At 44.9% G+C, this 18515-nt stretch overlaps 1 protein-coding gene across 1 annotated transcript in view; it reads right to left on the minus strand.

Moving 5' to 3' along the window:
* LOC124553832 (probable cationic amino acid transporter) overlaps positions 1 to 18515 on the minus strand; it is a 673643-nt gene that overhangs the window by 168650 nt on the left and 486478 nt on the right. Inside the window, exon 4 of the mRNA XM_047127822.1 lies at positions 7672 to 7902. Coding sequence (XP_046983778.1) covers positions 7672 to 7902 — 231 coding nt within the window. The remainder of the gene's footprint in view (positions 1 to 7671; positions 7903 to 18515) is intronic.

An 18515-nucleotide genomic window follows, 5' to 3' on the forward strand; every position in this document is an offset into this window, starting at 1 on the left:
GGGTGGACGGCAGAGTGAAAAAAGGCCATTTTTTGAGACTGTGGGTGAAAAGAGGAAGCAGGCACGATTTGGTCAGTATACCTTTCTTTTCGAAAAGTATTGAAAGTGATGTTATTGTCTTCTATTGGAAGCGTCAAGTGTAAATAATTTAATTTGCGGTTATCGTTTTCGAGTTCAATAGTGAAAGAAATTTCTTCATGGAGGTCGTTAAAAAGTTTAAATATATGATCAATTCTATCGGCGGGTCCGTTATAGATGACTAGAATATCATCAACGTATCTTGTGTAAGAAAGGATACCTAGTGAAGCGGCTGAGACACGGTTAAACAGCTTTTTTTCCAAGGAATTGATAAAGATGTTGGCGAGGATGCTTGCTAAAGGGTTGCCCATAGCGAGCCCATCAGACTGCTGGTACAGTTGTCCGTTGAATTCACTTATTGTGAAACCGAGTCATAATTCTGGAATTCAGATAACACACTCGTTTCGCCTAACTTGATAATAAACATTCGTGAAAGAGCGGGAGGATGAGATTAGCGTTTAACGTCCCGTCGACAACGAGGTCTTTAGAGACAGAGCACAAGCTCGGATTAGGGAAGGACGGGGAAGGAAGTCGGCCTTGCCCTTTCAAAGGAACCATCCCGCCATTTGCATGGAGCGATTTAGGGAAATCACGGTAAATCTAAAACAGGATGGCCGGACGCAGGATTGAGCCGTCGTCCTCCCGAATGCGAGTCCAGTGTGCTAACCACTGCGCCACCTCGCTCGTTAACATTCGTTTCACTGCTGCGGACAGGGATTGATAAACGACAAAAAATAAAAATTAAAAAAATTATAGGGATTCGGACACGGCATGAAAAAGCGAGAGGCCGCGATATTAGGCTGTGTTCCACCAGCTGTGCTGAGTCTATAGCGCCCTAAAAGGCAAGTACAGTACGCCTAAAATTTTGAAAGTCGATTTCTCAAAAGCGTTGACTACGAGGGGCGTTTGAGAAGTCCGTGCAAAAGTAAAAACTACCTACTTACGTCTTTGGGATAAACCCTTTTTTATTTTTCGACATAGTCTCCTTTTAGACTTACACACTTCGTCCAACTGCTGTTCTAATTTGTTGATCCCTTCTGAATAATAGGAATTGTACAAGTCTGCAAAATACCTATTAGTTGCTGCAATCACCTCCTCATCTGAACAAAATCTTTGTCCTGCCAACCGTTTCTTCAAATTGGGGAACAAATAGTAGTCCGAGGGAGCCAACTCTGGAGAATAGGGGGGATGTGAAACGAGTTGGAATCCTATTTCCATTAATTTTGCGACCACAACTGGTGCGGTGTGTGACAACTGCTGAGGTGTGTGCTGGTGCATCGTCGTGATGGAAAACGACTTTTTTGCTGTCCAATCGCCACCATTTTTCTTGCAGTTCGGTTTTCAGACGGTCTAATAACGATGAATAATATGCACCTGTAACAGTTTTACCCTTTTCCAGATAGTCGATAAGCATTATCCCTTGCGAATCCCAAAAGACAGTCGCCATAACCTTTCAGGCAGAAGGATTGGTCTTCGCCTTTTTTGGTGCAGATTCTCCCTTGGTAACCCATTGTTTAGATAGTTGTTTGGTCTCAGGAGTGTAGTAATGTATCCATGTTTCATCCACAGTGACGAAACGACGCTTAAAGTCCTGCGGATTCGTCTTGAACAGCTGCAAACCATCCTTGCAACACTTCCCACGATTCCGTTTTTGGTCAAGTGTGAACAATCGCTGAACCCATCTTGCGGGTAGCTTTCTCGTGTCCAAATTTTTATGTAAAATATTGTGTACCCGTTCATTCGAGATGCCCACAGCACTAGCCATCTCACACACCTTCCATCACCATATCACGGATTTCATCAATGATTTCTGGAGTCGTAACCTCCACAGGGCGTCCAGAAAGTTCAGCATCACGTGTGTCCATATGGCCACACCGATAATTTTGAAACCACTTATAAACTGCCCAAATCGAAGGTGCAGAGTCACCGTAATGTGTATCAAGCTTTTCTTTAGTCTCTTGAGGCCTATTGCCTGTCACAAAGTAATGTTTAATCACTACACGAAATTCTTTTTCGTCCATTTTTTGACAATCACTTGACTTCCGTGATTCACACGAATGCCAAACACAAAGAAAGAGAGCAATATGGCGGAACCTTGGTGTGCGTTCTTTCCAAAGACGCTGCTAACTAAACATGACCTCGATACGCGCCGGTGGTGCCATCTGTCGGACTCTCCAGGGACTTTTCAAACGCCCTTCGTATGTACACACAGGCCAAGGCACGTGTTCGCTTGCTCTTCCACTGAGCGACGTCTCCCGGGTATCTGCGTATGGCACTTCCCGTGTTCTCCTCGTCAGTGTAAAGCAATGGAAGTGGGAAGTAGTGAGGAGTACTGGAAAGGCTGGCACCGAACTTAACGTAAAAAGTGGGAACCACGTAGTAGACGAAGTGCAGTAATTCTGCTACCTTGCAAGAAAACAAGAAGCTGTTGCACAATGCAAAGGGGGAAAACGAGGGCGTATTGATGTACACTTCAATTTTTGGTATCGAACATGTTCTGCCATTTGACTCACCATAACAACTGCAAGTTGCAACCCTGTGACGAAACGCGCCGCTCTTCTTTGGATCTTCTCTATCTCCTCCGTCAACCCGACCTGGCACGGATCCCACACTGATGAGCAATACTCGAGTATAGGTCGAACGAATGTTTTGTAAGCCACCTCCTTTGTTGATGGACTCCATTTTCTAGGGACTCTCCCAATGAATCTCAACCTGGCACCTGCCTTACCAACAATTAACTTTATATGATCATTCCACTTCAAATCGTTCCGTATGCATACTCCCAGATATTTTACAGAAGTGTTTGTTCTGCTATCATATAATCATAAAATAAAGGTTCAAATGGCTCTGAGCACTATGGGACTTAACATCTATGGTCATCAGTCCCCTAGAACTTAGAACTACTTAAACCTAACTAACCTAAGGACAGCACACAACACCCAGTCATCACGAGGCAGAGAACATACAATAAAGGATCCTTCTTTCTATGTATTCGCAATACATTAAATTTGACCCTTAACATAGACAAGTGTAATGTATTGCGAATAGATAGAAAGAAGGATCCTTTATTGTGTGATTCTATGATAGCGGAACAAACACTGGTAGCAGTTACTTCTGTAAAATACCTGGGAGTATGCGTACGGAACGATTTGAAGTGGAATGATCATATAAAATTAATTGTTGGTAAGGCGGGTGCCAGGTTGAGATTCATTGGGAGAGTTCTTAGAAAATGTAGTCCATCAACAAAGGAGGTGGCTTACAAAACACTCGTTCGACCTATACTCGAGTATTGCTCAACAGTGTGGGATCCGTACCAGATCGGGTTGACGGAGGAGATAGAGAAGATCCAAAGAAGAGCGGCGCGTTTCGTCACAGGGTTATTTGGTAACCGTGATAGCGTTACGGAGATGTTTAGCAAACTCAAGTGGCAGACTCTGCAAGAGAGGCGCTCTGCATCGCGGTGTAGCTTGCTCGCCAGGTTTCGAGAGGGTGCGTTTCTGGATGAGATATCGAATATATTGCTTCCCCCTACTTATACCTCCCGAGGATATCACGAATGTAAAATTAGAGAGATTCGAGCGCGCACGGAGGCTTTCCGGCAGCCGTTCTTCCCGCGAACCGTACGCGACTGGAACAGGAAAGGGAGGTAATGACAGTGGCACGTAAAGTGCCCTCCGCCATACACTGTTGGGTGGCTTGCGGAGTACAAATGAAGATGTAGATGTAGATGTAAGTACAGCGTGACAGTTATTGAACTATAGGGGAAAAAAAACGTAAATTCGTTACAAACTGGGGGGTGCACACACTTTATTCAACATGTAAACGTCACTACAGATATTCGGATTTAGGTTATGGCATGTTCGACGTATATGCCGTCATCGGCCATGATGTGGCGCAGACGAATAGCGAAATCCTGCATGACCCGCTGAAGTGTCGGAACATAGATGCTGTCGATGACCTGCTGAATGGCTGTTTTCAGCTCAGCAATGGTTTAGGGGTTGTTGCTGTACACCTTGTCTCTAATACAGCCACACAAAAAAGGAGTCGGGTGTGTTCAGACCCGGAGAATATGGCGGCCAATCGAGGCCCATGCCAGCGGCCTCTGGGTACCCCAGAGCCAGAATGCGGTCCCCAAAGAGCTCCTCCAGGACATCAAACACTCTCCTGCTCCGATGGGGTCGAGCACGGTCCTGCACGAACCACATCTTGTCGACATCAGGGTCGAATTTTTTTAAGTACTTCATATTCTACCCCCTCCCCTCCCCCCACCCCTTTAAAATGGTCTCGACATTTAGAATTCATAATAATAATAATGATACCCTACTGGCTATTAAAATTGCTACACCACGAAGATGACGTGCTATAGACGCGAAATTTAACCGACAGGAACAAGATGCTGTGGTATGCAAATGATTAGCTTTTCAGACCATTCACACAAGGTTGGCGCCGGTGGCGACACCTACAACGTGCTTACATGAAGAAAGGTTCCAACCGATTTCTCATACACAAACAGCAGCTGACGGGCGTTGCCTGGTGAAACGTTGTTGTCATGCCTCGTGTAAGGAGCAGAAATACGTACCATCACGTTTCCGACTTTGATAAAGGTCGGATTGTAGCCTATCGCGATTGCGGTTTATCGTATCGCGACACTGCTGATCGCGTTGGTCGAGATCCAATGACTGTTAGCAGAATATGGAATCGGTGGGTTCAGGAGGGTAATACGGAACGCCGTGCTGGATCCCAACCGCCTCGTATCACTAGCAGTCGAGATGACAGGCATCTTATCCGCACGGTTGTAACGTATCGTGCAGCCACATCTCGATCCCCGAGTCAACAGATGGGGACGTTTGCAAGACAACAACCATCTGCACGAACAGTTCGACGACGTTTCCAGCAGCACGGACTATCAGCTCGGAGACCGTGGCTGCGGTTACCCTTGGCGCTGCGTCACAGACAGGAGCGCCTGCGATGGTGTACTCGACGACGAACCTGCGTGCACTTATGGCAAAACGTCATTTTTTCGGATTAATCCAGGTTCTGTTTACAGCATCACGATGGTCGCATCCGTGTTTGGCGACATCGCGGTGAACGCACATTGGAAGCGTGTATTCGTCATCGCCATACTGGCGTATCACCCAGACTTATGGTATGGGGTGCCATTGGTTACACGTCTCGGTCACCTCTTGTTCGCATTGATGGCACTTTGAACAGTGGACGTTACATTTCAGATGTGTTACTATCCGTGGCTCTACCCTTCATTCGATCCCTGCGAAACCCTACATTTCAGCGGGATAATGCACGACTGCACGGGCCTTTCTGGATACAGAAAATGTTCGACTCCTGCCCTGGCCAGCACATTCTCCAGACCTCTCACCAATTGAAAACGTCTGGTCAATGGTGGCCGAGCAACTGGCTCGTCACAATACGCCAGTCACTGCTCTCGATGTACTGTGGCATCGTCTTGAAGCTGCATGGGCAGCTGTACCTGTACACGCCATCCGACCTCTGTTTGACTCCATGCCCAGGTGTATCGAGGCCATTATTACGGCCAGAGGTGGTTATTCTGAGTACTGATTTCTCAGGATCTACGCACCCAAATTGAGGAAAAATGTAATCACATGTCAGTTCTAGTATAATATATTTGTTCAATGAATACCCTTTTATCATCTGCATTTCTTCTTGGTGTAGCTATTTTAATTGCCAGTAGTGTAATAAAAACCACTACACAAAAAGGGAGATAAGACCAACCCAGACAACTACAGATGAATCTCCCTCCTAGATTACACATACAAAATTATATCCAAGATCCTATATGAAAGAATCAAGGAGCAAATAGAACAGGAGTTTGGGGAATATCAGGGAGGTTTCAGACCATGGAGAGGCTGTGCAGAGCAGATAATTAGTTTAAAATTGATTATGGCATACTACAAGAAACAGAACAAACACCTGGCAATAACATTTGTAGATTTTAATAAGGTATATGAGTGTTCAAATGGTTCAAATGGCTCTGAGCACTATGGGACTCAACTGCTGAGGTCATTAGTCCCCTAGAACTTAGAACTAGTTAAACCTAACTAACCGAAGGACATCACAAATATCCATGCCCGAGGCAGGATTCGAACCTGCGACCGTAGCGGTCTTGCGGTTCCAGACTGCAGCGCCTTTAACCGCACGGCCACTTCGGCCGGCAACCGTATATGAGTGTCTCCACAGACCTTCAGTATTAAAAATTTTAAGAAATCTAGGACTCCATGCAAAACTAATTAACATAATACAACTCACTCTAACCAACACCAAATCAAAAGTGAAGTTTAGAGGAGAAATTTCGGAACTATTCCTCAAAAAAACAGGCTTAAGACAAGGTGACTGCCTATCACCATTACTGTTCAACTGTGCACTGGAATACATAATGAGAGAATGGTACAAGGACTATCCAAAGATGATAGGAATTGGAAGTGCAAAAGATGATATTAGCTTAAACTGCTTGGGATTCGCTGATGATCTTGCTCTCATAGTCAACACCGTTCAAGAAGCCAGGCAACAAGTGAAATCAATACAAGAAATAGCAGAGGAAGTAGGTCTTAGAATATCATCTGAGAAAACGGAGATTATACTATCTGATCCACCACTTGCAAACAAAATTACAATAGGAGAACAGGAAATCAAAATTGTTGATAAATTTAAATATTTAGGCGAAATAATAACATACACTCTAAATGAGAAGCCATCATGGCAGAATAGAATATAAAACTGAACTACGCAAATGACATTACTAAAACTATACACAACAAAAAAGGCTATCTATAGAGGCAAAATGAAAACACTATAAAACATTTACACAACCAGAAATAACGTATGCAGCTGAAACTATCTTCAAAACAACTAATACAGCAGAAATTGACAGAATACTAAAATTAGAAAGAAGAATAATTAGCACATGTATAAATAAACAGTATAAAATAAATGGAGAATAGCATCAAATGAAACAGTATATAAGAAAATAGAAACAGTCATGAGCACAATCAGGAAGAAACGCGTTCTCAGTCTTTGGACATCTGATGAGAACTCCAGAAAACAGAACTAATAAAAAAATACAAAAATTGTGGAATACCAAGAGCGACATTAAATGGATCACAGAAATTAAGGAAGATATAAAGAACTCCAAATTACAGTAGATGACCTAAAAAACAAGACAGAGAAAATCAGAATACTGCAAGAGCCACAAACCAGACTACAAATGAAAATCAATAAAAGGAGTACAGGAAGAGTGGTCTCAGATGAAGGAAGAAAGAAAATATCTGAAAGAACGAAGAAATATTGGGCAGACAGAACAGCAAAACATTTCATATAAGAATAGACTCTAATAATTATATTACCTAAATATCATATGGAGTTATCGTTGAGCCAAATTGTATACCTGTGTAACAACTTGTTTACAACTTTGTATTTTTGACTAGAGTGGTCCAATGAAGGCCATGAAATAAATAATAATAATAAAAAGCATTGGAGCTGTGGATCCCGCTGTAAAGGAAACACAGGAAATGAAGGCGGGTGGTTTTGGTCCCGGAGCTGAGCCGTGTGGTAGTGACTCACCGAACATGGTGCCGACGCTGGAGGCGACGCCCCGCGACACGGCGCCGCCGGCGAGGGCGTCCAGGCAGGCGGAGAGCGCGCAGGCGCAGGCCGCCGTGCCGATCAGGTACTCCAGCACCATGTTCCAGCCGATCACGAACGCCACCAGCTCGCCCACCGTCACGTACGAGTACATGTAGGCCGAGCCCGTCGTGTGCGGGACCCGCACGCCGAACTCCGCGTAGCACGCGCCTGCGCACACGCAAACACAAACACTGGTCGGTTGGCTGGTCCATTTGGGGGAGGGGACCAAACATAAAAACTGGTTGCTTGGTCCATTTGGGGATGGGGACCAAACATAAACACTGGTTGGTTGGTCCATTTGGGAGAGAGGAGCAAACATAAACACTGGTTCGTTGGTTGGTCCATTTGGGGGAGAGGACCAAACATAAACACTGGTCAGTTGGCTGGTCCATTTGGGGGAGGGGACCAAACATAAAAACTGGTTGGTTGGTCCATTTGGGGAAGGGGACCAAACATAAACACTGGTTGGTTGGTCCATTTGGGAGACAGGACCAAACATAAACACTGGTTGGTTGGTCCATTTGGGAGAGAGGAGCAAACATAAACACTGGTTCGTTGGTTGGTCCATTTGGGGGAGAGGACCAAACATAAACACTGGTCGGTTGGTTGGCCCATTTGGGGGAGAAGACCAAACATAAACACTGGTCGGTTGGCTAGTCCATTTGGGGGAGGGGACCAAACATAAACACTGGTTGGTTGGTGCATTTGGGGGAGAGGAGCAAACATAAACACTGGTCAGTTGGCTGGTCCATTTGGGGGAGGGGACCAAACATAAAAACTGGTTGGTTGGTCCATTTGGGGAAGGGGACCAAACATAAACACTGGTTGGTTGGTCCATTTGGGAGACAGGACCAAACATAAACACTGGTTGGTTGGTCCATTTGGGAGAGAGGAGCAAACATAAACACTGGTTCGTTGGTTGGTCCATTTGGGGGAGAGGACCAAACATAAACACTGGTCGGTTGGTTGGTCCATTTGGGGGAGAAGACCAAACATAAACACTGGTCGGTTGGCTAGTCCATTTGGGGGAGGGGACCAAACATAAACACTGGTTGGTTGGTGCATTTGGGGGAGAGGAGCAAACATAAACACTGGTCAGTTGGCTGGTCCATTTGGGGGAGGGGACCAAACATAAACACTGGTTGGTTGGTCCATTTGGGGGAGAGGACCAAACATAAACACTGGTCGGTTGGTTGGTCCATTTGGGGGAGAAGACCAAACATAAACACTGGTCTGTTGGCTAGTCCATTTGGGGGAGGGGACCAAACATAAACACTGGTTGGTTGGTGCATTTGGGGGAGAGGAGCAAACATAAACACTGGTCAGTTGGCTGGTCCATTTGGGGGAGGGGACCAAACATAAACACTGGTTGGTTGGTCCATTTGGGGGAGAGGAGCAAACATAAACACTGGTCAGTTGGCTGGTCCATTTGGGGGAGGGGACCAAACATAAAAACTGGTTGCTTGGTCCATTTGGGGAAGGGGACCAAACATAAACACTGGTTGGTTGGTCCATTTGAGAGACAGGACCAAACATAAACACTGGTTGGTTGGTCCATTTGGGAGAGAGGAGCAAACATAAACACTGGTTCGTTGGTTGGTCCATTTGGGGGAGAGGACCAAACATAAACACTGGTCGGTTGGTTGGCCCATTTGGGGGAGAAGACCAAACATAAACACTGGTCGGTTGGCTAGTCCATTTGGGGGAGGGGACCAAACATAAACACTGGTTGGTTGGTGCATTTGGGGGAGAGGAGCAAACATAAACACTGGTCAGTTGGCTGGTCCATTTGGGGGAGGGGACCAAACATAAAAACTGGTTGGTTGGTCCATTTGGGGAAGGGGACCAAACATAAACACTGGTTGGTTGGTCCATTTGGGAGACAGGACCAAACATAAACACTGGTTGGTTGGTCCATTTGGGAGAGAGGAGCAAACATAAACACTGGTTCGTTGGTTGGTCCATTTGGGGGAGAGGACCAAACATAAACACTGGTCGGTTGGTTGGTCCATTTGGGGGAGAAGACCAAACATAAACACTGGTCGGTTGGCTAGTCCATTTGGGGGAGGGGACCAAACATAAACACTGGTTGGTTGGTGCATTTGGGGGAGAGGAGCAAACATAAACACTGGTCAGTTGGCTGGTCCATTTGGGGGAGGGGACCAAACATAAACACTGGTTGGTTGGTCCATTTGGGGGAGAGGAGCAAACATAAACACTGGTCAGTTGGCTGGTCCGTTTGGGGGACGGGACCAAATATAAACACTGGTTGGTTGATCCATTTGGGGGAGAGGAACAAACATAAATACTGGTTGGTTGGTCCATTTGGGGGAGAGGAGCAAACATAAACACTGGTCGGTTGGCTGGTCCATTTGGGGGATGGGATGAAACAGCGAGGTCATCGGTCCCATCGCATTAGGGAAGGCCGGGTAAGGAAGTCAGCCATGCCCATTGTAGCACCTCAGTTCAGTTTACAGTGACAAAAGCTACAGAAAGAATAATTTAAAATTAAGAATAGAATTTTTAGAGGGGAAAATAGTGTAGAATCAGAGTCGGTAATCTCAGATCAAAATTATAGTACCAGGTGATCAAAAACTCAGTATAAATTTGAAAACTTAATAAACCACGGAATAATGTAGATAGAGAGGTGAAAATTGACACACACGCTTGGAACGACATGGGGTTTTATTAGAACGAAAAAAAAGAAAAAAAAACAAGGTATTGCTAGGCGCGTGAAAGATCTCTCGCGCGCCTCGTTTGGTGATGATCGTGTGCTCAGCCGCCACTTTCGTCACGCTTGGCCTCCCAGGTTCCCAGACCTCAGTCCGTGCGATTATTGGCTTTGGGGTTACCTGAAGTCGCAAGTGTACCGTGATCGACCGACATCTCTAGGGATGCTGAAAGACAACATCCGACGCCAATGTCTCACCGTTAACTGCGGACATGCTTTACAGTGCTGTTCACAACATTGTTGAGGAATGATAGTGGACATTTTGAGCATTTCCTGTAAAGAACATCATCTATGCTTTGTCTTACTTTGTTATGCTAATTATTGCTGTTCTGATCAGACGAAGCGCCATCTGTCGGACGTTTTTCGAACTTTTGTATTTTTTTTGGTTCTAATAAAACCCCATGTCATTCCAAGCATGTGTGTCAATTTGTACCTCTCTATCTACATTATTCGGTGATTTATTCAGTTTTCAAAAATATACTGACTTTTTGATCACCCGGTATATCAGCAAGTAAGAACCTCCACCATTGCAGCGTGTCAGCAATCGTTGGTTAATATATTAAAAAACTAAAAACCCGCCTCGATTGCGAAAAAAGCACCTAGTGTTAACCCAGGTTTCGGCGTAGATAACTACACCTGCTTCAGAACAACAATAAAACCCGCGAGTGCTTAAGAAGACCTTTGTCAACGATTAAAAGAACATGATAGCTACACATTTATAAACGAAAACACAAACAGTACATATGTACAAAGTCAAAATCACTATTTAACTTAATAGTGTACGCTCCACCTCACACCGGCCTATGTTCGATGGGCCATGACCCGCCATAAACTGCCGCTACAAACGGTCGCTCACTTTCAAGCCCGACCCGCTACCTATGCACATGCGCAAGACAAGGGAAGTTACTTGAATGCGCATGCGCATACGAATACGAGAAAGTTTATACATGGGTCGGGGCTAAATAGCTAATATATTCCCAACCGTGGATCAACATATATCAAAAAATGGAATAGATAGAATAAGTGACGAGCTAAATAGGAGATGAAACCTAAAAATAACCGCACACGGTTTCTTATGCTAGGAAACAAACATATATGAAGCTACCTATGACAACAGGAGGAACTTTTAAAAACTATTCCTAAAGCCAATAGTTAGCCTTGGGGGGGGGGGGGGGGGGGGGGCTGATGGGACGTAATCTAAAGACGTCGTGGTAATAAAGATATAGGGATAAAACGTGAGGTGGTCAACGGGCTAAAATCACCTTCATCGTAAAAGGAAAATGAGGATAAAAAGAAAGAAGATGAACTTACGCCAGGTTGCAAATCGACGTCCTACAGGGCGTCCAGAAAAGGGCTCCCTGATTTCAAAACTAAATATCTCGAAAACAAAGATCAATAGAGGAGTGCAGTAAACGGTATGTTTATTGTGAAAGCTGTAAGAAGTTTATACAGCAGTTTGAAATAATAGTTACAAAAGCTGCTGACTGATGGCGCTGTACGCTGTACAGCTCATATCAGCATACATAAGTGAAATAATCGTATGAAAACAATCTTTGCAAACAATCACATCACAATGTTTTCAAAATGTTCACCATTGGCACTACAGGGGTGGCGCAAACGAAGAATGAAATTCGCCATCACATTTCGTAGTGTCTCAACCGAAATGGATTCACATGCCACAGAGATCGCCGATTCGAGCTCTCCCAGTGTGCCGGGAAGCTTCGGGTAGACCGTGTCTTTCACTGTGCCCCACAAAAAAGAGTCACAGGGAGTCAAATCCGGCGAATATGGAGGCCAATCCGTGCCTGCACCAGTAAATTTGGGATATTCCAAAGCAATGACTCGATTCCCGAAGTATTCCTCAAGAAAGCGAAACACTTGTTCGCTCCGATGTGGTCGGGCTCCATCTTGCATAAACCGTTCAGTACCTGGTCGATCCTCTAACGCTTGCTGTGTGGCGACAAATTGTTCCAAAATTGCAACGTAACGTGCACCAGTGACCGTTTCTCGAATGAAAAAAGGGCCAATAATGCCTCTGCTGCATACTGCATCCCACACAGTAACTTTAGGAGAATACAGGGGTTTCGCTTCACACCAATATGGCTTTTCGGAGCCCCAAAATCGCCAGTTCTGCTTATTCACGTATCCATTCAGGGGTGGAAGTGTGCTTCATCTGTAAACGAGACGCAGCCAACATCAAATCCTTCACTATCAATCATTGTGAGCATCTGATTAGCAAAGGCAACCCTTTGTTGCACAGTTCGTACGGCTATGGCCTGGTGCGTTTGAATTTTGAATGGAAACACGTGTAGGCTCTTTCTCAGTATTTTCTGCGTGCTGGAACGCTTCAAACCAGTCTCAGATGCAATTCTACGGACGGATGACATTGGATTTCGCTGAATAATTCCAGAAACTGTGGCGATATTTTCAGGCGTAACTGCGGTTTGCTTGCGGCCAACATGCCCCACTAGATCATCAGTTACGCTGCCCGTTCGTTGAAATTTTGCGAAGAGCGTACGAATGGTTTTCGCATCGGGTCCTTTCGGAACATTAAATCGTGCTTGAAAACTTCGCCTTGTTGCCGTAGGACTCTCTTCTAACCTGTGGTACTCTAGCACCAGAAAAACGCGTTGTCCAATGGAGTACATGGTTTTAATCTGTTCCTTCGGTACGCTAACCTCCTTTCACGTTTCAATGGTGGAACTGATCGCTCTGGGCTTCGGATCACTATTTATACTAGGCATTGCGTATGGCGATTACAGCTCCATCTGTTAGCAGCTTTTGTAACTATTATTTCAAACTGCTGTATAAACTTCATAAACTTCTTACAGCTTTCACAATAAACATACCGTTTACTGCATTCCTCTATCGATCTTTGTTTTCGAGATATTTAATTTTGAAATCAGGGAGTCCTTTTCTGGACACCCTGTATGTAATTGGACCGTTAAAGGAATCGTCGTTGTAGCTTTGATATTTCGAGTGGATAATTAAGACTGTGGATCCTCAATTGGCAATCAACGCGTCTGAGTAAATGCGGCTGTGGCTGGTGCTGCCAGGCGAGGCGACTGTGGCGCCAGCGGTGGCGAGTTCGCAACTCCCTGGGGCAGCCACGCCGAGGACACGTGTGAGGAAGGGCGCGAGGCGGGCCGCCGCAGGGCTGCCAACGCAAACTCGTTAGCAACTTGGTGCCACGTCGCCGCACTAGGGACGGCGCGAGTTGGGGGAAGTGCCTGGCGGGGCGCAGCGAAGTTGGCAGCGGCGCGGCTCACACGCGGTTGCCGGCTTCTCTGAACAGCGAAGGTCGGGACTAGTGATGGGCTGAACTGCGATTTTCCGATATCAGTGATTTCTGTGAATGCTACTTTTCAGTATCTGTTATTCTTAACTGTGATTTGTCGCAGTTAAGAGTCGCAGTTAAGGAACCTAGGTCGTGTATCCCTCCGCCACTGCTACGAGGTGCATTCAAGTTCTAAGGCCTCCGATTTCTTTTCTAATTAACTACTCACCCGAAATCGATGAAACTGGTGTTACTTCTCGACGTAATCGCCCTGCAGACGTACACATTTTCTACAACGCTGACGCCATGATTGCATGGCAGCGGCGAAGGCTTCGTTAGGAGTCTGTTTTGACCACTGGAAAACCGCTGAGGCAATAGCAGCACGGCTGGTGAATGTGCGGCCACGGAGAACGTCTTTCATTGTTGGAAAAAGCCAAAAGTCGCTAGGAGCTAGGTCAGGTGAGTAGGGAGCATGAGGAATCACTTCAAAGTTGTTATCACGAAGAAACTGTTGCGTAACGTTAGCTCGATGTGCGGGTGCATTGTCTCGGTGAAACAGCACACGCGCAGTCCTTCCCAGACGTTTTTGTTGCAGTGCAGGAAGGAATTTGTTCTTCCAAACATTTTCGTAGGATGCACCTGTTACCGTAGTGCCCTTTGGAACGCAATGGGTGAGGATTACGCCCTCGCTGTCCCAGAACATGGACATCATCAGTTTTTCAGCACTGGCGGTTATGCGAAATTTTTTTGGTGGCTGTGAATCTGTGTGCTTCCATTGAGTTGACTGGCGCTATGTTTCTGGATTGAAAAATGGCATCCACTTCTCATCCATTGTCACAACCGACGAAAAGAAAGTCCCATTCGTGCTGTCGTTGTGCGTCAACATTGCTCGGCAACGTGCCACACGGGCAGCCGTGTGGTCGTCCGTCAGCATTCGTGGCACCCACCTGGATGACACTTTTCGCATTTTCAGGTCGTCATGCAGGATTGTGTGCACAGAACCCACAGAAATGCCAACTCTGGAGGCGATCTGTTCAACAGTCATTCGGCAATCCCCCAAAACAATTCTCTCCACTTTCTCGATCGTGTCATCAGACCGGCTCGTGCGAGCCCGAGGTCGTTTCGGTTTGTTGTCACACGATGTTCTGCCTTCATTAAACTGTCGCACCCACGAACGCACTTTCGACACATCCGTAACTCCGTCACCACATGTGTGCTCCAACTGTCGATGAATTTCAATTGGTTTCACACCACGCAAATTCAGAAAACGAATGATTGCACACTGTTCAAGTAAGGAAAACGGCTCCATTTTAAGTATTTAAAACAGTTCTCATTCTCGCCGCTGGCGGTAAAATTCCATCTGCTGTACGGTGCTGCCATCTCTGGGACGTATTGACAATGAATGTGGCCTCATTTTAAAACAATGCGCATGTTTCTATCTCTTTCCAGTCTGGAGAAAAAAAATCGGAGGCCTTAGAACTTGAATGCACCTCGTATTTCTGCAATTTCTGCTACTTCCGCGATTTCTGCTACTTCTGCGACTCCTGCGATATCTGCGACTTACCACCGTATGAAAAAGTTACATCTGTCCGCACAGAAAATTGCATCTCAACAAACCTGTCATTGGTAAGTATGTTTTATGTTCGTTCTTCCATTGGCTTTACTTTTTTATTAAAGAAACAATTGTGAAAATATTAATAGTGTATTTAATATGTAAGTAGCCATACAGTACCGTAATAATTCGTGTTTAGAAAATGAATTCTAACATATTGTTATGTTCACAGGTACCCGAACTACATTTCAGTCACTCAGTAAAGTGATAACTCAAAATATCATTGTCAACAGATCTGGAGAAATTGCCACTGCATCCTTAGACTGTTTTCGCCACACGAGACGTTAGTTTCTAAGTGTTTCGATGGACTTAATTACTTCAGTGAGATCGTTCTTGCAAATGTGAAACATACCCCATTGAGTGACTTTCATTACAGCAAATATTAGCAAAGCTACTCTGTCAATTATATTGCTTGTAATTAGTGACAGCAAAAATTCTTTAATAATCCTTGTGATTTTGCAGACACAGTTCTAACTCTGATTATTGGTTGCTGTATGTATCTATCCACATCAAGGTTGTTGAGAGAGACTCGTGAAGATTCAAGATTTGCAGTTTAAAAGTGACATAATTGCGAAATAAGTGTGCAGATGAGTGATTAAACTGTGTTTTATTGAAGTTGTTGTGCGATTTTAAAGGAATAATAAATGTTAAACACAGTGAGTCAATAATGAAAATCTCGGTTTCCACATGTTAAGCCATCCTATACCCGTAATTTTCCGCCACTTATTTATTGGTAAACACTTGTTGGAGAGTGACATGCCCCCTCCCACCCCCCCTCCCTTTCTCCACAATCTTGGTGTGACACTGACCTGTAACATATCCCGAAGTCTACAATATGCATTTTGAGGCTGTTGATATGAAAAGTGAGAAGTACAGATCTTCCAGTTAAATCAGGAATAGCTTAAGTGCATTACTTGAAAGTAACACAGGAAAAGCTTACTTATGTAGGTGGCAGTAGTGTTGGCAAAAAGTTCTTGTGGTGGATTTGCCATGTAAAACACCAGGTGTAAAACTTTTCTCCCGAGTCTTGAACTGTGTCAGAACAAAAGTGAGGCATTCATATGACTCAATAATACTGTTTTCATTTCACTACACTTATACAGATGTCTGAGTTCTGCTGTGTTCATATTGCAAAGTCCTGTAGGCATGTGGAGTATTAACCAAAACTGTCATATTGGAAGCAGAATCAAACACATTTGTTACGTTTCTTGATATTTTCAGGAGAAAAAGGCAATGTTGCTTCTTACTAATGTAATAATTCAGAGTCACAGCTGTATTTGACCAACCATAACTTAGCTCAATGTGCATGTCGTCATATAATATGAAGGGCTTATTTCAATAGTGGTACAAGTCCATTACCTCCACTTTTCTGTCTATAATGCTTCTGCAATTAATGATCCAAACAAACATAAATGAAGCTTCATCTCTAGCAAGAAGCCATATGAAACTTCCTGGCAGATTAAAACTGTGTGCCCGACCGAGACTCAAACTCGGGACCTTTGCCTTTCGCGGGCAAGTGCTCCCGAGTTCGAGTCTCGGTCGGGCACACAGTTTTAATCTGCCAGGAAGTTTCATATCAGTGCACACTCTGCTGCAGAGTGAAAATCTCATTCTGGAAGAAGCCATTTGCTTGAATATTTCTGGTACCTCAACTGCAGATTTTTCAGCGTTCATTTAACTTTACGACTCTGTATCTCAAAATGAACAAATGGCTCTAAATGGCTCTGAGCACTATGGGACTCAACTGCTGAGGTCACCAGTCGCCTAGAACTTAGAACTACTTGAGCCTAACTAACCTATGGACATCACACACATCCATGCCCGAGGCAGGATTCGAACATGCGACCATAGCGGTCACGCGGTTCCAGACTGAAGCACCTAGAACCGCACGGCCACCTTGGCTGGCCAAAATGAACAAAAATGGAATTGTACCACTATTGAAATCCCTTCATATGCACACACAGCACATCGATCTCGTGAGGCACAAGGCTCTCATAACAAAGTACGTACGTCGGTCAACAGATGGCACTAGGAAAGGAATGTTAACTGCGCTTTTTAGTTGCTACTTGCGACTCTTAGTTGCGATTTGTCATAGAAATCGCAATTTGACAATAGCGTAGTATGAACTTTGCTCAACAGATGGCACTGCTAATTGCACTTTTTAGTTGCTACTTGCGACTTCAAGCCGCGACATGTCACTGAAATCGCAGAAAGCAGTACGGAATTCGGCCAACAGATGGCTCAAGTTGTTGAATGTGAAATGCTACTTGCGACTGCTAACTGTGACTGAAATCGCAGTTAGATTTTGTAAAGTTGTTATTGTGATATCTGTGACTTCTCAATCACTGTGATTTCTAACAGATACGCGATTTCCTGCCCACCACTAGTCGGGACACACACTTCCGGGCCGTGTCAGGGCCGAGCGTGGGACGAGTGACGGCCGTGCTCCGGTCCGTTCCTGCAGGGGCCACACATGACTTCACTGGATCTTTAGATGGGAAGCACGTAGCAATACAGGCTCCAAACAACTCAGGAAGTCTCTATTGGAATTACAAACAAACATATTCCATTGTGCTTCTTGCTCTGTTTGACCCATGTTATAATTTTATGTGGGAGCGCACGAAAATTCTGGTGGAGGAATTCTAGCAAATTCAAACCTTGGAAAGTCATTGGAAAACAATACACTTAGCATCCCAAGGAGTAAGACTTTACCCGGAACTGATGTTGAACTTCCAATGGTTTATAGGTGATGAAGCTTTTCCTCTCAAAGCATACTTGATGCGACCATATCCTGGCAGGAACTTAACAAATGACAAGGTTATGTTTAACTATCGTTTGAGTCGGGCAAGAGCAATAGCCGAAAATGCATTCGGTATATTGCAATAGAAGTTTCGAATATTTAGAAGACTACTTCAGGGAGATCTTAATAACCTTGCAATGATTGTGACGGCTGCGTGTGTGCTGTACAACTTTATTCCAAAAATGGAAGGTTATAGGGTGCCCGAACAGAGGATGGATCAAAAGGAAACTGCTGAGGGATCCGGAAGATCATCAAACCGAAACCTACCTCAAATTCGTGGGAGATCAACAGATGCTGGATTTGCTGTAAGAGAGCAACACAAAAAATTCCGGAACTCTCCACAGGGGACTGTGGAATGGCG

This window comes from Schistocerca americana, chromosome 11, assembly GCF_021461395.2.
Source record: "Schistocerca americana isolate TAMUIC-IGC-003095 chromosome 11, iqSchAmer2.1, whole genome shotgun sequence".
Lineage (NCBI taxonomy): Eukaryota > Metazoa > Arthropoda > Insecta > Orthoptera > Acrididae > Schistocerca > Schistocerca americana.